This window comes from Prionailurus bengalensis, chromosome A1 (genome assembly GCF_016509475.1).
Source record: "Prionailurus bengalensis isolate Pbe53 chromosome A1, Fcat_Pben_1.1_paternal_pri, whole genome shotgun sequence".
NCBI classification, from domain to species: domain Eukaryota; kingdom Metazoa; phylum Chordata; class Mammalia; order Carnivora; family Felidae; genus Prionailurus; species Prionailurus bengalensis.
Window position 1 is genome coordinate 133,879,675 of NC_057343.1, and position 22,198 is coordinate 133,901,872.

At 38.3% G+C, this 22,198-nt stretch overlaps 1 protein-coding gene across 6 annotated transcripts in view; it reads left to right on the forward strand.

Moving 5' to 3' along the window:
* Positions 1–18,579, forward strand: part of SREK1 (splicing regulatory glutamic acid and lysine rich protein 1) — a 57,139-nt gene extending 38,560 nt beyond the window's left edge. For 3 of the 6 annotated variants that reach the window (XM_043591476.1, XM_043591516.1, XM_043591505.1), the window contains 2 exons: positions 5,684–5,828; positions 6,895–11,467. In XM_043591476.1, coding sequence (XP_043447411.1) covers positions 5,684–5,828; positions 6,895–7,044 — 295 coding nt within the window. In that variant the 3' untranslated portion in view covers positions 7,045–11,467. Of the gene's footprint in view, positions 1–5,683; positions 5,829–6,894; positions 11,468–18,466 lie in introns of those variants that run through there. The other 3 variants (XM_043591485.1, XM_043591525.1, XM_043591495.1) reach the window with 2 other exon arrangements.
* Positions 18,580–22,198: the final 3,619 nt, after the last annotated feature.

Genomic DNA, 22,198 nt, shown 5'->3' on the forward strand with positions numbered 1-22,198 from the left:
CATCTTCATTTTTTTTCATAAGTGTTCTATAGTTTTTAGAGTACAGATCTTTGACTTCTTTGGTTAGGTTTATTCCTAGGTATCTTAAGGTTTTTGGTGCAGTCGTAAATGTCATGTACTCCTTGATTTCTCTTTCTGTTGCTTCATTATTGATGTATAGAAATGCAGCATTTCTGTATGTTGATTTTATATCCCGCGACATTGCTGAATTCGTGTTTTGGCAGAGTCTTTCTGGTTTTCTACATAGCATATCATGTTGTCTGTCAAGAGTGAAAGTTTGACTTCCTCCTTGCTGATGTGGATGCATTTTATTTCTTTTTGTTGTCTGATTGCTGAGGCTGGGACTTCAAGTACTATGTTGAACAACAGTGGTGAGAGTGGACATCCCTGTGTGTTCCTGACCTTAGGGGAAAAGCACTTAGTTTTCCCCATTGAGGATGGTATTAGCTGTGGGTCTTTGGTATTAGCTGTGGGTCTATATGACTTTTGTGATGTTGAGGTATGTTCCTTCTTTCTCTACTTTCTTGAGGGTTTTTATCAGGAAAGAATGCTGTATTTTGTTAAATACTTTTTTTTGTATATTTTGAGATGATTGTATGGTCCTTATCCTTTTATTTATGTGGTGTATCACATTGATTGATTTGTGGATATTAAACCACCACTGCAGCCCAGGAATAAATCCCACTTGATCGTGGTGAATAATTCTCTTAATGTATTGTTGGATTCGATTTGGTAGTATCTTTTTGAGAATTTTTGCATCGATGTTCATCAGGGATATTGCTCTAATTCTCCTTTTTAGTGGGCACCAGTTGGATTAACTTTATTAACTTAGAAGAAATTTATAGGTTTATTAATAAATAAAGCCTTACGATGGTGAGTCTATCCAGGAACATGGTATATATTTCTACTTATTTAAATCGTCCTTTTTTTTTTTTTTAATTTTATTTTTAAGATAGAGCAAGCAGGGGAAGGGCAGAAAGAGAGGAGGACAGAGGATCCAAAGCAGGTTAGGTGCTCACAGCACAGAACCCGATGCGGGGCTTGAGCTCCGGAACCGAACCATGAGATCATGACCTCATCTGATGTCTGACGCTTACCCGACTGAGCCACCCAGGCGACGCTAAATCGTCCTTAGTATTTTTTAAGAGTGCTTCAGTGTTTGTTTCATACAGATTTTATGCACCTTCTGTGTTAATGAGGTCTTTTGTTGTTAATGAGGTCTTTTCTTTCATTATGTCCTCTAATTGGATGTTTTGTGCAAATGAAGGTTATTAATTTCTCTATATTTATTTTTCATCCCATCACCTTAATAATTGGTCAGAGTTTTTCAGTTGGTTTTCTGTGGTTTTCTTGGTATGGAACAGAGAAATTGACAAACTTTGCCAGAGTGTGAAGAGGGGCATGTTTCTCAGCAGGTGTCTTATGTTTATTTGCTTGTGGGTTATTGTTTTTAGGTGAGAATAATGGAAAGCATAGGATACTGTAGTTGTGGGTCATATAAATGTATTTTTAATACTTTGCTCATATAAGTTAAAACTTTACTATTATGAACTCAAATTAGACAAAAAGATGGGTTCACAAAGTCATTCCCTCCTCATTTCTTCTACCTTGCATCCTATCCACCTTCTGTCAGTGATCCATTGTTTTTATCCTTGTGTTTCTTTTGCAAAATTAAGTAGATCTATCTTAGGATTTCTCCTTCAGAATAGACAGCATATACAATATATATACTGTGTGTGAATGTGACTGTATGTAGCCCCACTTAAACTTTGGATGTGTGTTTTTTTTAATTGAGAAATAACCCAAATATCATAAAATTCACTTGTTTAAATGTGCAATTCATTGGTTTTTAGTTAGGTTCACAGTAGTGTCCATGACTAGTCTGACTTACTGTGTCTGTGAATTTGCCAGGTCTGGACATTTCATATATGGACTCATGCAGTACATGTAGTGTTTTGTTTCTGGCTTCTTTGACTAAATGTAATGTTTTCAAGGTTCATGTTTTACCTTGTATCAATACTTCTTTCCATATGTGAGCAATGTTCCATTGTGTGGATGAAGCTGTGTTTTATTTTTCCATTCTTTAGTTGATGAACTTCTTCGTATTGTTTCTGTGTTTTAGCTGTTAAGAGTAGCTGCTCTGGGGGCGCCTGGGTGGCCCAGTCGGTTGAGCGTCTGACTTCAGCTCAGGTCATGATTTCGTAGTTTGTGAGTTCAAGCCCTGTATCGGGCTCTGTGCTGACAGTTCAGAGTCTGGAACCTGCTTCAGATTCAGTGTCTCCTCCTCTTTGCCCCTCCCATGCTCATTCTCTGTCTCTCTCTGTCTCTCAATAATAAACGTTAAGAAAAAAAAAAGCTGCTATGAACATTCATGTACAAGTTTTTGTGTGGATATATGGTTGCATTTCTCTGGGATACCTGTCTGGGAGCGGTAATTGCTGATCCTGTGGTACTCTCTTATTATCTTGTTGAGTAACTGCCAGACTGTTTTCACACATTTACCTTCCCAACAGCGATGTGCAAGGGCTCCAGTTTCTCCACGTATTCACCAACACTTGTTATTGTCTGCTTCTGATTATAGTCATTCTTCAGGAGTGTAGTAGCATCTCATTGTGGTTTTGATTTGCATTTTTCTAATGAATGGTGATGTTGAGCATCTTCTTGTGTGCTTAATTGACCATCTCTGTACCTTTGGAGACCTGTCTTTGCAAGCTTTTTGGCCATTTCAAATTGGGTTATTTGTATTATTTATTTATTTTTTTTAGTGTTTTATTTATTTTTGAGAGAGACAGTGTGAGTGGGAGAGTGCCAGAGAGAGAGGGAGACACAGAATCCGAAGCAGGCTCCAGGCTCTAATTGTAGTTCTTTAAATTCATTTATCCTATACCAGATAAATGATTTGCAAATATTTCTCCTATTTTGTGGGATGTCTTTTCACATGCCTAAAGTTTTTAATTTTGATGAAGACAGATTTATCTATTTTTTCCTTTTGTTGTCTTTGCTTCTGGTGTCATGTCCAAGCAATCACTGCCAAATCCAGTGTCATGAAGATTTTCTCCTATGTTTTCATCCAAGAGTTCTATGGTTTTAGCATCTACATTTAGGTGTTTGATCCAAGCTTTTTGAATCAAAAAAACTTTGACTCAGGTTTTTAATATAGTATAAGATAATGGTCCATCCTCGTTCTTAATGCAGGAGGATATCCATATCCAGTTTTCCCAGTACCATTTGTTGAAAAGATTGTCCTTTCCCCATTAAATGGGTTTTGGCATCTATGTCAAAAATCATTTGAGCCATATATGTGGAAGTTTATTTCTGAAGTTTCTGCTGTATTCCATGGGTTTATTTTCAGTCCTTATGTAATACTACACTGCTTTGGTTACTGTACCTTTTGTGTAGTAGGTTTTGAAGTTCGGAAAAGCTTCGACCTTTGTTCTTTTTAAGATCGTTTTGTTGATTCAATGTCCTTTAAGATAGTACATGAATTTTAGGATGGGTTTTTCTATTTCTGGTAACAACAGCAATGGGATTTTTTTTTTTTTTTTTAATTTTTTTTTTCAACGTTTATTTATTTTTGCGACAGAGAGAGACAGAGCATGAACGGGGGAGGGGCAGAGAGAGAGGGAGACACAGAATCGGAAACAGGCTCCAGGCTCTGAGCCATCAGCCCAGAGCCCGACGCGGGGCTCGAACTCACGGACCACGAGATCGTGACCTGGCTGAAGTCGGATGCTTAACCGACTGCGCCACCCAGGCGCCCCAGCAATGGGATTTTGATAGGAGTTGCATTGAATCTGTAGGTGGCTTTGGACACTGTTGTCATCTTAACAGTATTTAAATCTTCTAGTCCATAAACAAGCATATTTATTTGTCTTCATTTCTTTCAGCACATTTTTTGCCTCCTTGGTTCAATTTATTCCTAAGAATTTTATGCAGTTTGATGTGGTTGTTCCTTATTTAAGAATTATGTAGAAAGATATACTATGTGGAGTTGCACACATATATTTCTTTTATTGTACCTGAAGTTTTAGTTATGGTTAAAAATCTTTCTTTTTGGGGCGCCTGGGTGGCTCAGTCGGTTGAGTGTCCAGCTTCGGCTCAGGTTATGATCTCACAGTTTGTGAGTTCGAGCCCCGTGTCGGGCTCTGAGCTGATAGCTTAGAGCCTGGAGCCTGTTTCGGATTCTGTGTCTCCCTCTGTCTCTGCTCCTCCCCCACTCGTGCTCTGTCTCTTTCTCTCTCTCAAAAATAAATAAAACATTAAAAAAAAAAAAAATCTTTCTTTTTACCCAGTTAGTAAAGAAGTTCACCCATGTTTTCTTCTAGCAGCTGCATTTTATTTTAAAAATTTAGGTCTTGGGGCGCCTGGGTGGCGCAGTCGGTTAAGTGTCCGACTTCAGCCAGGTCACGATCTCGCGGTCCGTGAGTTCGAGCCCCACGTCAGGCTCTGGGCTGATGGCTCGGAGCCTGGAGCCTGTTTCCGATTCTGTGTCTCCCTCTCTCTGCCCCTCCCCCGTTCATGCTCTGTCTCTCTCTGTCCCAAAAATAAATAAACGTTGAAAAAAAATTAAAAAATAAAAAATAAATAAAAAATTTAGGTCTCTGATCCATTTGGACTTATTTATATATTATGGAATGAGATAAGAGATGTAGATCCAGTTTTAGCACTTACCAGATAATAATCCAATTGTCTCCAAACCTTTTACTGACAAAAGATCATCTTTTCTTCAATGATTTGTGATGCCACCCTTGTTAAACTAAATTTTCGTATGTATTTAGATCTATTTGCTAAGTATCTTTGTTTTCCTGGTCTTTGTCTTTATTTTTATTTATTTATTTTTTAAAGTTTATTTATTTATTTCAAGGGAGAGAGGGGGGCACGGGGGGGGGGGGGGGCTCTGCACTGCCAGCACAGAACCCGATGCAGGGCTCGAACTCATGAACTGTAAAGTCATGACCTGAGCCAAAATCAAGAGTCAGGCACTCAGCCAACTGAGCCACCCAGGCGCCCCCTGTTTGTCTTTATTTTTAAACTATTCATAGTTACGAGAAAAAAGCTTAGAGTTCCCTATTAAGGTTGATATTTTAAAGTAGAAGGTATTATACCTCTGCTCTGAATTTTTTTTTCTCTCTAATTCTAAAGGTATATTATTTTTATACATGGAACTTGTTCATTTAGTCTTCTTTTAACTTTCATCTTGAATCGGTGGGTGTCCTTTTAATGGTGAATGATGAGTGCAGTGCACAGTAGGTTGTTTGAAGTCTGAAGTTTTGCTAGTAGTCATTCAGCCCTCCATGGGAGCTACCTCTAATTCTTTATCCTTTTCATTCCTGTCTGTTTATTCATTTTTTTTGCTTTGAAAAAGTAGGTAAAACACTATATTTTGTTTTATTTTAATCTCATTACAGCAGATAAATTAATCTTGAACTAAGAAATTGAAAAAACTAAATTGTGTTTTATGTGAACACATGGTGGCCTCTGTGTATCTTTAAAAAGCTAATTGGGGTATGGGGTGGAGTAGGTGGGGTTATAACGTCCATTTATATTACTTGGTCAAACCAGGTTACTGATAGATACGCTTATTTACAACGTATTAGTGTTAGATAAGGCTGTTTTGTCAACAGCATGGTAGGTCTTTAATTTCTTAGACATTCACTGGCATATATTCTCAATATTCTTATAGCAGAAATAAGAAGGATAAAAAGAGAGAAAAAGAAAGGGACCACATCAGTGAAAGAAGAGAGAGAGAACGTTCAACCTCTACAAGAAAGAGTTCTAATGACCGAGATGGAAAGGAAAAGTTGGAGAAGAATAATACTTCACTTAAAGTAAGCAACAGTCATTCAGTGCTTAGGCTTTGAATAATTAATAATTGATATTGTTATTTTTATACAGAACTAGTTTCAGGCCAAAAACTTCTTGAGAGCTATAGTATTTTGTATGTTTTTGGTATTCTTTAATGTTCAGTTGATAACTTTTTTAAGCTGAAGTTTTGAAGGGATGAGGTACGAGCTAACTGAAACTCAGACAAATGCATTCCTTATTTTAGAGAGTCCTAGACTGGCATACAAAAAGCCTGTCTATAGGTAACGTAGATTTGATTTTATATAAGGTTTCTGATTGGGGCCATTTTCCTCAGAATATATCTGTTTCCTGTGAAATATATTTGTTTCAGCAAATTTGACAAAACTTTTGTCATCATTGGTTTTATAATGTATACTGAAATTAGGTTTGTTGAATTAGAATAATCAATGGAAAAGCAAATTCTACCAAGTCAGTTTTTGGATAAATATTTAACTACTTGTGAATTACATTAATTCTTTTGTTATACCAGTAAGTGTATTTGTATTTGGAAATGAATTATGAGTTCTGGAGCTTTCATGTTCTGGTTTTATTTACGCTTATATTCATAGAGATTTAGTATCATCGTCAATAGTATTGATACCGTCTCTTGAGCATCACCGTGTGTCAGGCACTGTTCCACATGTTCTCACGTAATTCTCCTTTAATTGAGGGCAGAATTGGACTGTTCTTGAGCAGTCTTTGCTAGGATGAATTGCGATTTCTTTTTCTACAGCCTCTGAATTTTGCTTCTTTGGTATGCAGATTACAAATCTATCCTGGCATCTTTGGCACCTATTTAACTCGTTCAACAGATCTGTCCCACTTTTTCAATTAAGTAACATTTTTTCAACACTTAGACTTCCTCCTCAACTATTTTATTCTAATTTACAATTTCCAGAGGACATATTGATACATGTTTGTGTATCTTATTTATCTGAAAAGGTAATGGGAGAAAATACTGTTTTATTAAGCTCACTGAAGTACATATTTTAGCTATAACCAGATGTAATAGCAGACAATATTAAGTGTACAACTTAATATTCATTGTAGGAGAAGGAACACAATAAAGAACCAGATTCAAGTGTGGGCAAAGAAGTAGATGACAAGGATGCACCAAGGACTGAGGAAAACAAAGTCCAGCAAAATGGGAATTGTCAGCCAAATGAAGAAAACCTCTCTACCAAAACAGAAGCAGTGTAGGACTGACAGATGCACCTCTAAACACACGCTGGAATAAAATCCAAAGCTATTAATTCTTCCAACAAGATGTTATACAGTGAAGAAATCCAGTTGAGTATGAAGATATGAACTAACAGCTTTTCTAGTTGTTAGGTGACTTTGTGGCCATCTTGTTACTGAGTAAGAAAATAAAGCATGGACATCGTAAATAACAGGTGTTACCCAAACTCCTCATCTTCTAGAATTTGTGCATTTCCATGGTGGCTGACACACTTGTCATGTGGTTTGTTAGTGTTTGCCAAGAACCATTGCAAATAAATGGGACGTCAAAGATCCAAATTTGTACTGTCCACAGAGACTGGAGATAAGCATTGGAGGCTCTTTTAAAAAATGGTTGTTACTGAATTTTGTATTGTTTTACTTTTTTTTTTTTAATTTCAATATATACAGATTTGATGATGTGCTTGAAATCGGTGCAAATATATACACACCCTTGTAAGTGCAGAGTATGTAAGAAGTTTTAACATTTACTTCACAGGATTTACGGTGGTTGTGTTAAATTCTCACTATTGTGTTTTCTTTTGCTCACTGTTTAGGACAACAGTTTTTTGTTAAAATAGTTTTACAGACTAAAATTGCTTAAATAAGTGGATTAACAAACAACTGACAATGCATGCTACTGTTCTCTTTCAAAAGGAAGAGCAACTGTATTGAATACTAATAATAATGGATTAGTATTCAGCGTTTAGAGTCATTGGGTCTCCTCACAAAGTAAGCATTTCCTTTTGAACTTTTTTTGACATTTCCAAGCTTATTATGAATAATATTGCAGTGTGTGTTGTCAGCTGTAGGTGGCAAAGGTGCCATTATTAAAAGAAAACTGGGTTTTCAAAACGGGCTATGGGAGCACAAGCTGAAGCTTTAGTGCCTTCTACAATGTGGTATACTGTTTTCTAGAATTTTATATGTGCTAGTCATTCTCAATTCATACGGAACTTAGATGGATATTTCATTCACTCCCATAGAGAAAGTGTCCAAAATAGTGTGTCAGAGAAGAGCTTCTTACATAGCTCACCTAACATGAGGGAAGTCCTGCTTTTAAGAATGACTTCAGAGCTTAAAACAACAATGCAGTTTTGGGACCATCAGTTTTATACTGTGATAATTGAATATGAAGCATGTTCTTACTTTACTTAAATCAGAGCGAACACTTTCGTTGTCTCCATTGGATGGCCTTAATTATTACCTCTTAATCATCTTCTCGTAAGTGATGTGCAGAAATTATATGTAAAAGAGAACACGTGAGATTATTTGTTTTAAGGATATGTTTACTTGAGTTTAAAATATAGGTCATCCGTTACTCTTAGGCTCACTTTTTGCAGGAAGTATGCAAGTAGTAAAATGACAACATTGCTAATATTTTCCCCAAAGCCATAACTCATAATTTCAGAAATCTTTTCATTATTGTTATATTCCCCCAAAAGTTATACCTTTCAATTAGCATGTTATTAAAAAAAATCAAGTATAATTATTTTAATGCAATCTAATACAATCAAATTACTCCGTTGCCTTACCTCATGGGAAGAGTTACTTATAGATTTAAAAAGCTGAGTAGCACATCAGTTACTTGGTTTCAACTTGAGTTTTCTTTTAATGTTCATACTATTGAAACTTAAGTATTTGATAGAAAATGGAAAGAATTGCCCTTATTGCAAGTAATGAAGCCTGGTTTGATTATGAAGCTGCTTAATTACTCTTCATGTGTTCAGAATTACTGTGTTTTTTTTTCCTTTTTGTCACCGTGTACATTAAAATTTTTGAAAATGCTTTACTATGTAAAGTATAGATGGTCATTTTAATCATTCAACCACATACGGTTGGCTGGTAAACAGCTTATTCTGATACAAGAATGCTTGGGTGCATATGGAAAGATTGTGAGTGTGTGTCTTGCATCAACAGCTGTCTTATTTATAATATGTAGTAGAATAGAGCAAATGTTTGAATCTTTGTTATTTTTAGTACCATTTCTCTAATAAAGCTAAGTATTTTAGAGGAGAGTATTTGTTTATGCATTTCAAAACAGCATCTTAGTTTATCATGTCTATCTTGTTTTAGTTGGCATAGAAATTGTTTCAACATGGAGAAAACATGTTTGTGTGGTGTTTTGAGTTATTGTACTCTGGACTCAATGTTTCCTTTGTTGGCAGTTAATATAATTAGGTTCCTGCTACTAATTATTTTTCTTGCTGATGATACTCAGTTTTAAAATAATACTTCTTTTGAAAGACACTGATTTGTAAAAGGAGGACATGAATAGGAATATAGGCGATCCAGAGAGAGTGAAACATGTTCTTAAATGTGTTTATGGAAGCAAAGTTTTCTAGGGCTTGGAGGTATTGGAGTGAGTGTGTGCGAAAGAGAGAGATTGAGAGAGAGGTTTTCTTTTCTTTGTTCACTTATAGGAGCCTGGTAGGTTTCCATTTATTTGTTACTTTCTTTCAAGGTATTTTGTTTTTTCTTTAAGACTATTCTTTTTCATCCCAGGTAGATGTCAGGAAAACTTGAGGTAAGGCCAAGAAGACAGTAATTTTATACTTGATCCTTTTTTTAATTACGTTTTTTTTTTTTAGCTTGATTATACAGAGAGTACATTCTGTTCCTTAATTGTGGTTGCTATTTATCATTCTAGACAAATTCTGTTGATCCTCATGTTTCTTTTCGCAGTGCATGATGAATTATTTATATTAAGGTGGACCTTCATAATAAGGTGACCAGTTTTATGTGTGAAAACAAGCATAAATCCTTAACTTCTGCAGTTGCCTCTGTATTATTTCTCCATCTAGTCTAATTTATAATTGCAAACACTAGTCAACTTGTGATTTTGTTTAGAATTCTTACATTCAATAGTTTCAATCTATGCCATATTGATCTTCAGAAGTGTCAGAGGCTTAAATTTTGACATGCTTAAAAGAAAAATTCAAGTTTAGAATCCTTTCTTGTCAAGAAAGTAACTTCATTTGTGACATTATTTGCAGGACCTCATTCATTCCTATATATATGTTGCTATCTTTATCTTAAAACTTTAAAAAGTCTTTAAATCAGCCCTGAAGACACTATTTAATTTTAAGAATTACAATATGTAGTAATAGGCCCTTAATCATTTAAAAAAATCTATTAGAAGTAATATGATTTGATAAAATCATATTTTTATGATTAGTCTTTTTAGTGGTTGACTTAGCTATTAGTATGAATCCTTTTGGAAGGATGCATTAAATAACATTTCAGTGCATTATTTCTTATATTTTCACTAAAAGATAGTATCTGATTTTAAAAGATAGTATCTGATCTGACTGGGTTATGAAGTAGAGCCGTGTCCACAAAGTATGTTCCTTATATGTTTAACTATTTTTTCTTTTCACTACCTACATACTTAGTATCCTCACGTTTATTTAGCTAGTGTAATAATTCATTTAAAATTGTTTATTTTCAAATTTCAAAAGTTAGGGCTCTTAAAAGGGCTAAATTAGATTTCTGGAAGCAGTAGTAAGTATAGTGTAATATAAAGTCTTTTAAAATAAAATTGACTTCCTTACCTAATTTTGGGTTTGTGGGTGAATTTTTCTTAAATATGCTCTTATTGGTGATTTTGCCTGAAGATTGATACCTTACTTTAAAAACAAAAGCTAAAGCTATTGATGGTTTTTTGGTCCATATTCAGTTAGGTTGGTAGTAAGTAATAATTACATTTCTTTCCATTCTATTTTAAGGTATTTTTGTATTTCATAGCAAGTAATTTATCATAATAATTAGTTTATATCTAAGACAACATTTCTTGATATATTGTTTTTAAACACAGGGTTTTAGTTTGTTTCCTGATTTTTAAATTACCTTTGTATGTAGCTAACATTTTAATTTTGAAAATTGCCAACTTGTGGGAAACTTCACATATTTTACTGCTAAGATTTATTTCCCTGGGATTGGAATGGAATAGTAGTCCTCTCCATTCTTAACTTTCTTTTGCTAGATAGATAATTTCTTGACTCTATGTGCAAGTTCAAATTTATGAAAATCATGCTGAAAGAATTAGAATTGAAGAGATGGAGTTCCATCAACTTGAGGCAGCGTGGTAGGCAACAAATGGTTGGGGGGCAATCTGCAGAACTCCCTCATTTCCACAGAAGATTACATCTGGGTGTATTGTGTCATTGTATAGGTAGTTCAGTTTAAAAGTTAAATATTCTTCTTCTTAATCTTACAGTAGTGTTCTTTACATGATGCTATGGGTTATCAAGGGAAGAGTTTAACATGTAAACATAAGATGCTGCATAGGTCGTGTATATTTATGTGAGTAGGGCTACTTCTAAGTGGTACTAGTAAAGATTTATCAAATGATGCTGCTATTGTGTTGCTATATTTTTAATAAAATGAAAATCTTAAAATCTCACCACTGTTGAGTAGTAATTTCACTTATTTCTGAGACATTTATGTACCTATTTGACTTATTTTTTATAACTGAAAGGTGGTAATGGGCTCTTCTAGGGGTGTGTCGTATCTTTCTGGTTTTGGTTTATAGTGCTAGCCTAACAGGATGATGTGGAAAATGTTCCCTCATCTTTAGTTCTCTGAAGGACTTTGTATCATATTGTCATTACTTCTTCCATAAATGTTAGGTAGAATTTCACAATAAAGCTAACCTGAGTCTGGAATTTCCTTCTCACATTACAAATCAGTTTGAAAAGTAGATTTAGGATTATTTATGTTTTTTCTTCTTCTTCTTCTTGAGTAAGCTTTGGTGTTTGTACATCTTCAAAGGAATTTGTTGTCCAGTCTATTCCAAGTCTGTTCTAACTTGTCAAATCTATTGGCATAAAGTTCATGGAATCTCATTCCCAATATTGTTAATATGTTTTTTTTAATCCGTTTATTGATTTAAAATAAGTCACATTTTGCTTTCATCAGATTTCCTCTGTTGTTTTTCTGCTTTTTATTTCACTGATTTCTGCTCTTTGTTATTTCTTCTGCTTATTTCAGAATTTATTTATTCTGCTTATTTCAGAATTATTTATCTGTTTATTTATTGCTCTTTCCTAAGTTTAAGTTTTTTTAAGGTTTTTTAAGAGAGAGCATGAGCAGGGGAGGGGCAGAGAGAGAGGAGACAGAATCTAAAGCAGGCTCCAGGCTCTGAGCTGTCAGCACAGAGCCCAACACGGGGCTCAAACTCATGGATTGAGATCATGACCTGAGCTGAAATTGGATGCTTAACTGACCAAGCCACCCAGGTGCCTCAATAACTTGTGATTTTTAGGTGGTTTTAGGTTTTATTGTGTGTGAATTGTAATTTGTCATAGTCTAGTTTAAATTTTTTTTTTTAACGTTTATTTATTTTTGAGACAGAGCATGAACGGGGGAGGATCAGAGAGAGGGAGACACAGAATCTGAAACAGGCTCCAGGCTCTGAGCTGTCAGCACAGAGCCCGACGCGGGGCTCGAACTCACGGACCGCGAGATCATGACCTGAGCCGAAGTCGGCCACTTAAACCTACTGAGCCACCCAGGCGCCCCAATGTCATAGTCTAGTTTAAAGTGTGAGCTCTTTTTCTAGTTTAAAGTGTGAGCTGGAGTCACTGACTTGAGACCTTCTTTTCTGATACAGGTATTTTAATGCTGTGAATTTCCCTCTAAGTACTGCTTAGGTACATTCAACAAATTTTGACATAGTGTGTCTTTGTTTTTGTTCAGTTCAGAACACTTAATAATTTCCCATTTGGCGTTGTCTTTGATCCATGGGTTATTTTCGATGTGAGTTCAAATATTTGGGCATTTCCAAAGATCTTTGTTAGTGACTCCTAACTTTATTCCATTTTGGTTAGTAAATAGTTTGTATGATTTGATTCCTTTTAAATTTTCTAAGACTTTCTTTATGGCTTGCAGTGTATCTTCTTAAGTGTTCCATATGCACTTGTTAAGAATGTATCGTATGATTCTTTTTGAGTGAAATAATCTGTAATGCCAGTTAGGTCATGTTGACTGATGGTTTTGTTGTTCATATCTTCTATGTCCGTACTGATTTTCTGTCATTGCTAATTTTTGAGGTTGGGGTCTTGACATTCCTTGGTAAATTGTGGATTTTGTCTTTTTTTTTTTTAGTTCTTTCATGTAGTTCTTTCTTTCTGATTTTGCTTTATGTATTTTGAAACTCTTAAGAGCTCATGAATGTTTGGGATTGTTAATGTGCTCATGTTGAATTGACATATCATTATTTAGTTGTCCTTTTATTCCTGGTAATATTCTTTGCTTCAAAATCTTGTTAGGTTAATCCTAGCAGGAATTTTTTAAAAATTTCACATTAGCATAGTATTATCTTTTCCTATCCTTTTACTCCAGACCTGTTTGTGTTTATATATTTTAAGTGTGCATTTTGTGGGCAGCATAGATTTTGGTTTTGCCTTTTTCTTTAAAAAAAAATTATTTTAAATGTTTATTTTATTTTTAGAGAGATGGAGGGAGGGAGAGAGAGAGCGGGGGAGGAGCACACAGAGGGAGACACAGAATCCGAAGCAGGCTCCAGGCTCTAAGCCATCAGCACAGAGCCCGACGCAGGGCTCAAACCCATGAACCGTGAGATCATGCCCTAAGCTGAAGTTGGACACTTAACCAACTGAGCCACCCAGGCACCGTTTGCCTTTTTCTTTTTTAATCCAGTCTCCCTATGCCTTAGTTGGGAGTGTTAAAACCAGTCGCAGTCAATGTGAATATTGGTGTCATTATATTTAAATCTACCATCTTAAGTTTTTGTCCCCCTTTTTATCTGCCTTCTTTTGGACTACTTGAATATTTTGTATTACTCCATTTCATCCTTTTTGTTGTCTTCTTAGCTACAATAACTTGTGATTTCTTTTTTTTTAATTTTTTTTTTTCAACGTTTATTTATTTTTGGGACAGAGAGAGACAGAGCATGAACGGGGGAGGGGCAGAGAGAGAGGGAGACACAGAATCAGAAACAGGCTCCAGGCTCTGAGCCATCAGCCCAGAGCCTGACGCGGGGCTCGAACTCACGGACCGCGAGATCGTGACCTGGCTGAAGTCAGATGCTTAACCGACTGCGCCACCCAGGCGCCCCACTTGTGATTTCTTTAAATAATTTTTTTTAATGTTCATTTTAGAGAGAGAGAGAGAGACAGAATCTGAAGTAGGCTTCAGGCTCTGAGCTGTTAGCACAGAGCCTGACTCAGGGCTCAAACTGATGAAGGGTGAGATCACAACCTGAGTTGAAGTCGGACGCTTAACTGACCGAGCCACCCAGGTGCCTCAATAACTTGTGATTTTTAGGTGGTTTTAGGGTTTATTGTGTGTGAATTGTAATTTGTCATAGTCTGTTCTTAAGTAATATGCCACTTCATTTATAGTGTAAGAACTTTGCAATAATGCTTTTCTATTTTTCCTACTTGCAGTTTGTGCTTTTTTTGTTACGCATTTTACTTCATACATGTGTTAAAGTCCCCACAATACACTGTTAACAAGTTTTGCTTAAACAATTTTAAAGAGATTTTGAAGAAGGGAAAAGTCTCAGATATTTACCTATCTACTTACAGTTTATGGTGTTCTTCATTTCCTTGTGTAGATCCAGGGTTCTACTTGGTACTGTTTTCCTTCTGCCTGAGACCTCTTTTAACATTTCTTATAGTTCAGGTCTGCTGGTAATGGATTCTCTCACCTTTTCAGGCTGAAGTTTTTATTTCAACTTAATACTTTAAAAGATATTTTTGCTGGATATCGACTTCTACAGTGACTGTTTTTTCCTTTCCACTTTCCACTGTCCACTGGTTTACTTTGTTTGCAGCAAGAGCTCTACTATTATTATCGTTCCTCTACCCAGAAAGTAGCCTTTTTCTTGTGATCACTTTTTTTTTTGCAGTTTATTTTCAAGTAATCTCTGCACCCATTGTGGGCTTGAACTCAGGATCCTGACATCAAGCATCACATGCTCTTCTGACTGAGCCAGCAGGTGTCCCTTCCTGTGACCACCTTTAGGATTTTCGCCTTTCATTGGTTTTAATCAGTTTATATGCCTTGGTATTGTTTTTTTTTTATGTTTAAGTGCTTGCGGTTCCTTGTGCTTCTTGGGTCTGCATGTTTTGAGTTTTAAGTTTGGAAAATTTTTAATCATTTCTTCAAAAACAATTTCTTCCTCCTCCCCTCTTTGTAGTCTCCTATTAATGTCTGTTGTCCCTTGAAGTTGTCCCACTGCTTGCATCAGTCTTTTTTTTCAGCTCTGTGTGTGTGTGTGTGTGTGTGTGTGTGAGAAGAGAGAGAGAGAGAGACTTTGGATACTTCTATTGCTATATCTCTTGCTATATATTTTCTGTAGAGTCTAATCTGTTCATTTTATCTAAGTATATCTATTTCAAAATAACCTCAAGTAACTTTATATCTTCCATGTCTCTTTTATATATTTAAATGTAATTTAAGTATATATAAAATGTATATAAATACATATATATAAAACATATATATAAATACATATATAAAAAACATATATATAAAAAGTATATATTTAAAAATGAAAGTGGAAGTCTGCTGTTACCCTTTCTAACCTACTTATTTGGCTCCATACTTTTTACTGATTCTGTCTATTATTCTCTACAAAAAATTTTGATCAGAGTCTTGGAAAAGAGCCATGCAAGTGATGGGTCCTGAAGCTTAAACTTTATTGTTTTCACAGTAAATCCATCTTAGGGCCTATTTAAGAAAAGAGGAAGGACAAGATCTCAAATGGAGGTTTCATTCCAGCCTCATTAGACTGTGCCATGTACAACGTGGCCAGTGACACCCGATTAAGGAGATAGTATTTACAAAGACTTATTATTTCTTGATGGATCGTAAAAGCTCATTTGCTTAAAGATTCAGTGATGCCACTCAGCCAGGAGCTTGGACCCAGTGGACCTCCTGTGCTCCAGGGTCAGGCAGCCTGGTCTACCAACACCCTGGGGGTTGGGGCATCGGAGAAGTCTGACTTTACAAGTACCACATGAGCTGAATCTGTGGTACATGTTTTTGTTTTTCTTGTCCTAATTTCAAGCGCCTACTAGCTTCATGGTTTAAGAACAAGCTAATGTCAGAAACTTGAGTAGAGGTTAATCTGAATACATCTTAGGATAATATGATTATAAAACATTACAAAACTAACCATGTAAGGTACAACTAGCAACTCAGATTGTTGGCATGATAGAGTATGGCGATAGAAGCATGACTAGAATTTTGAAATTCTACAGCCAGTCTGTTTGATTTCAGAGTTCTCTAGGTTCCTATGTGTGTAGGCTCTATCCGTTCTGAAGAATAAGTGATAGTAAACAGTAAGCAGTTAATAGCAATAATAATTATATTCTGAAACTGCTTTCTCTGAAACAAGGAATCTGGCAGCTTCTTACAGAAACTTTGAAATCCAGGGAGGTTGTTCAGGGCTGCTGCTGCTGTGAGCCTCTGTTGCCTTTGTGTGAATTAGGAAAAGGTGCTGCTTCTGGGTGATGTAAACTCATGGACGCTTGGCTTGGCAAATGGGGCTCAGATGAGTTCAGGCTCCCTTGTCTCCAAGACTGGGCATTCCTCTGCAATAAACAGACTACACAATTGTCTGTGAGGCACCAGTGACTGGAGGTGGCTCCAACAAGTCTCCCTGCAGCCACAACATCTGGCTGGCTTGTTCGGCAGGTAGAGGCACTGAGATCAGCGAGACATTTCTTGGTGTAAAAAAGGATAAAAGCCTGACTCTGAAATCCTGAACCAATATAGATACACTGCAGAGGAATAAGAAAAGGTTCACATATAACACTATTTTAGAGCTTGAAAGAATTTGGGAAATGATATAGTTCTTCCTTTCTTTCTTGCTCTTTAATGGATGAGAATCCCAAAGCTCAGAGGAAATGAGTAGCCCCACGTTGCCGGTACAAAGTAGCAGAGTCTGGCCAGGGCCATCAGCAATTTCCTATCCTATCCAGTGTTTAATTACTATTTTTAATGGTACATTAAAACCCATCTCAAAAATGCAGATAAAAAGATAAGTTTTCTGATTCAATGAGTAAAACTCCCAAACATCATCATTTACAGTATTTGGAAAAACACCGTTTTCATTTCCGTAGAATCATGGCTTCTGGCAGTAATAATTCCATTACTCTTGATGAACCAACTGAGACTTCCGAGTTAATGCAATTTGTGTTCGAAGATGTCCTAAAAGGCTGATGTAACTTCATTATCCGCGCATGACTGTTAAAAGTACTACCGCTATTAAGCAATGAGAACGTCTTCTAACATGACTGTAATAGGATTTTCTGTTCTTTCAGGTCAGGTGGCAAAAGTTTAATGAGCAATTTAATTGCTTGAAGAATTCAGTATGTCTTATTTTTTGCTTCAGGGGTTGGGTAACATTGGTTCAGATGAGATATGAGAGTTTTTACCTTCGGGGAAGAAAACCGCCTTAGAAATCATGTCTTGGTTTTCCAGATCCTATATTGGGCCTAATTTCACTCCTTACTAATTACTCTTCATAAAATCTACAAAACTTGGAGCTACATTTCATTTTAAAAATTACTCACTTTAGACGAGTGAGAGTCAACCACCACAAACTGGGTGGCTTAAGACAACAGGAAACCATCCTCTCAGAGCTCTAGTTCAGAGGCCAAGGGTCTGAGACCAAGGTGTTCTCAGCGCCATGCTCCCTCTGAAGGCTCCAGGGGAGCATCTGTCCCAGGCCTTTCTTTTAGCTTCTGGTGCTGCTGGCAATCCTGGACTTCCTTGGCTGATTGATACGTCACTCCAGGCTCTGTTCCGTTGTCATATGGCATTCTCCCTCTAAGTGCCCTGAGTCTCCTCTTTTAAGGACACTAGTCCCATTGGATTAAGCGTCCTGATTAGGTTAGTATGACCTCATCTTAACTAATTATATCTTCAGCAGCCCTATGTGTGACTAAGGTCACATCCACAGGGGTTAGGAAATGAACATATCTTTTGGGGGGGGATATAATTCTACATACTACAGCATGCAACCTTACTCCTATGAATACAAAAACACTAAGTAGTTATTAATTACCTTTCTGTGGGGCTCTTTGAGTCAGGTGAAGGTGGGGTGTGAGGAATCCTCATTTACATCAATCATTCTTGTCCTCAAAGCTTATGGAAAAACTGATGATAAATCACTTACGTATATTAGTCATAGTAGGTATTCATCAGAAAAAAAATAGATCTGTATAGGACACAGTTCACATAATGTGGTCAGGGGAGGCCTGAGGATATACATGTGAACTGAAAAAGGTTGAAATGAGCCAGTGATGGGAAAGGCAAGGAGAAAAACGTTCCAGGTGGAGGCAACAGCAAATAGTAAGGCTCCAGGGTGGGAAAGAGCTCAAAACTCCAGGTCCTGAAGGAACAAAGAGGGGAGATGAGAGAAGAGGAGATCGAAGATGTAGGCGGGGTCTTAACCTGATGGGCGATACCTGCCTCCCCAGTTTTTTGTCCGCAACACTGCAGCTTAGAAATATGGGTACATAGATGTATATGTACACACGCACACACACACACACACACAAGTGTATGGTAAAAAGAAGTTTTTAGTTACATTTTGGAGATGGCATCTCAGGATGCTAATGTATCATTTTAAAGCCATGAGAAATAGGTGAGATTTGAGGAAAGAGAGTAAAGGAGGAGAGTGGGAGCAAGCCCTAAACCGAGGCCAAACCAGACAATCACTAAGTGTGTTAGTCACATTATTTTGTGCCTACCAGAGCGCACAGCGCCAATGCTACAGGGTGTAGTGAGCCGAGACTTGGCATCCCAGCAAAGCAGCATGTGAATTCTAGCCCTGATTTGTCCTAGCTGTGTGACTGGAGCAAGTCCTTAATCTCTCTGAACTGCTGTTTCCATATCTTTAAAGTGGGATCTGTATTACCTACTTCGCAGAGTAGGTTGTAGGTAGGCTTCACTCAGTACTTGTTGGTTTCCTTTCCATTTCCCCCTGGGCATGTATTTCAGGGCTTGGACGATGGGGGAAGCAGAGAGGGCAAGAGAAAAAGGTGCTTTAGAGCAACTTGAATTTATTTAGTGCCTTGCTTAACGCCATACAAATATCACATTATATATGATGTAGATATATAATTTAGTAGGTTGAGGGCTTCCTCTTCTGTTGAGGATATGTGTGTTCCTTTGAATCGGGAGACCCCAATCTGTTGCCACCTGGGCCAGTCTCCTTTTCTGTATGCCATATGCCTGCTGGCATTCTTTAAAAAAAAATTTTTTTTAATGTTTATTTCTGAGACAGAGAATGAGCGGGGGAGGGTCAGAGAGAGAGAGAGGGAGACACAGAATCCGAAGCAAGCTCCAGGCTCCGAGCTGTCAGCATAGAGCCCGACGCGGGGCTCGAACTCACAAACCATGAGATCATGACCTGAACCGAAGTCAGTTGCTCAACCGACTGAGCCATCCAGGTGCCTGTATGCATTTTCATTTTATTGTGAGCTCTTTTTTTATTAAAAAAATTTTTTTTAATGTTTTTATTTTATTTTTGAGGGAGAGGGACACAAAGTGAGAGCAGGGGAGGGGCAGAGAGAGAGGGAGACACAGAATCTGAAGCAGGCTCCAGGCTCTGAGCTGTCAGCACAGAGCCCGACGCGGGGCTTGAACCCCTGAATTGCGAAATCATGACCTGAGCCAAAATATGACACTTAACCCACTGAGCCACCCGGGTGCCCCAGAGACAAGCTATTTCAAAGGGTAAGTGGCTAGTGTAAACAAGGGCACCAGGAGCTGATTCTGGAATTTTCCTCTTTTCTCCTGAGTTTCAGTAATCCAAAGTGTCTCCTAAAAATCCATCTTGCAGGCTCAGGATGATGTCTTCGGATGTTAAGCTGCTGAAATCAAAACCACAGAGATTATCACTTAAATAAAAGCAAGTTTCCTCCGCTTGTTTCAAGCTGAATAGCTCTCAACCCAGTGTGCCTCCTGTGAGTGTGTACGTGTGTGCGTGTGTGTGTGCTGAAAGGCTTCTCTGAGGTAAAGTGAAGTTCATGAGCCGAGACGGAGCTGAGCTGTCCAAATTGGTTTCAGATGAGGGCCTTTGTTAGTGGAGGCCACGCTCCTGCTATCCGTCTTGTTATTTTTTTCATTTTCTCTCTGAATTCATTTCTTGAGCTTGGGGCCTCAAAAATAACAAGCTTTTAAAATGACTGAGTATGCTCTCAGGCTCCACAGAACCCAGCACCGCCTGCTTTGTGAAGCAGGACTCTGGGTCCTGTTTTCCAGACAAGTCCAGTAGAACAGTGGGAGGGACCCATGTCTGTTAGCGCTCTCAGCTGGAGGAGGAGGGAAATGAAGGTCAGGAGGGCAGGAAAGGCGTAGGGAAATGCTCATAAGTAATGGCTAAATTCTCAAGCATTGTCTTATTATTTATTTATTTATTTATTTAACATTCATTTTTTGAGAGAGAAAGAGCACAAGCTGGGAGGGGCAGACAGAGAGGCAGACACAGAAGCAGAAGCAGGCTCCAGGCTCCCAAGCTGTCAGCTCAGAGCCCGATGTGGGGCTCAAACTCACAAACCGTGAGATTATGACCTGAGCCGAAGTCGGACGCTTAACCGACTGAGCCATCCAGTCTCCTGTCAAGCGTTCTTGAGCAGTCTTCACATTGTACTGAAGTTTGAAATTGCTGGGCACATGCCTTTTGGTAATGGATTCCTCTTAGGTTCTTGCTCATTCTCTCTGGGACCACGGTATAGGCACCTGTGGGAAACTGCCAGGCACTCAGCCAGGCATGGCCTCCTAAGAGGGTTTTGTCTTCCTTAAGATCCGCCCCACCACAGTTTGCTCTAGACCAGAGTCAGAGTCAGAGTGAAGCACAGCCCCAGGGCGCAGAGGAAATATTGCCCTTGCAGAAAGAATTGCTGTAACAAGGTCCTGAAGTGTCTGGATCTGGGTGCTGTGTGTGGACAGAGTGTGAAGGGTTGAACTGGGCCTGGGGAAAACTTACTGATGGGGGAGCCCCTTCTGGCAAAGACATCTAGGCGAGTCCTGATGGGCTGCTGGCTTGCTCTTTTGTTTTTTTCTCACCTTTATTTTTAATTTTAATTTCTTTTAATTTGGAGAGACAGAGAGAGAGAGCGCGCAAATGGGGGAAAGGGGCAAAGGGAGAGAGAGAGAGAGAGACTCTCAAGCAGGCTCCATGCTTAGCGGTGCTCCATCCCACGACTCTGGGATCATGACCTGTGCCAAAATCAAGAGTTGGATGCTCAACTGATTGAGCCACCCTGGCGCCCCATGGCTCGCTTTTTAAGACAAGGACAGAGTGGTGGCCTACGGTTAACCAGCTGCAAAGCAGAGCTGCCTGAGAAGAGTTGAGCAGAGTGCTGAGCAAGGGCTCCAGAGCTCAGGGGCCAGGGGTGTTAGAAGGGATTTATTTGGTGAGGCCAGAGTACGTGCCCCCAACTATGTTCCTTGAGAGAACTCAAGAGCACTCCCTTCACCAAGCTGATGAAGGCGTGTACTGGGGAGGAGGGGCTGGGCATTCCTGAGAAGCTAAGGGAAGGCTGCAGGTGACCTGCTTCCACCGAACTGGCCCCTCCAGTATCACTGGGGATGACAGAGTCACCAAATGGCAGACGTGAAGTGGATGGAACTAACCTAATAGGCAGGGGAAAGTCAACGCTGGTTTATAATGATAAAGACCATAGAGAGGTGCTTCAGCACCCAAGGGTCGAAGTTATAAAGTGAATGTTCTCTTCTTTTTCTGCAAATTACTGTTGACAGTCTGGTGCTTGTGCTTCCGTGACAACCTGGAGGAAGCTGGCTTGTGGAGGGAGTAAGTGAGGCCGACACCCATTGGTGAGTACAGCTGAGGGAAGGGGACAGAGACAAATGGAAGGTATTTCTAGTGCTTAGGTCCAATCATACCTGAGGCTGGCAGCAGCCCTGGGAGTTCCAGTTATGAGAGCCGATGAACTCCCTTCATTTGTGACTCAGCTAATTTGAATTCGGTTTCAGCTCCTTTCATTGGAAGAGTCCCCTCCTGATGCAGGCCATATCCGTCTTTACATCCCACGTTCCCTTCTCCTTCTTTCTTTCTTTCTTTCTTTTTAAATGTTTATTTATTTATTTTGAGAGAGAGAGAGAGACAGCGTGAGTGGGGAGGGACACA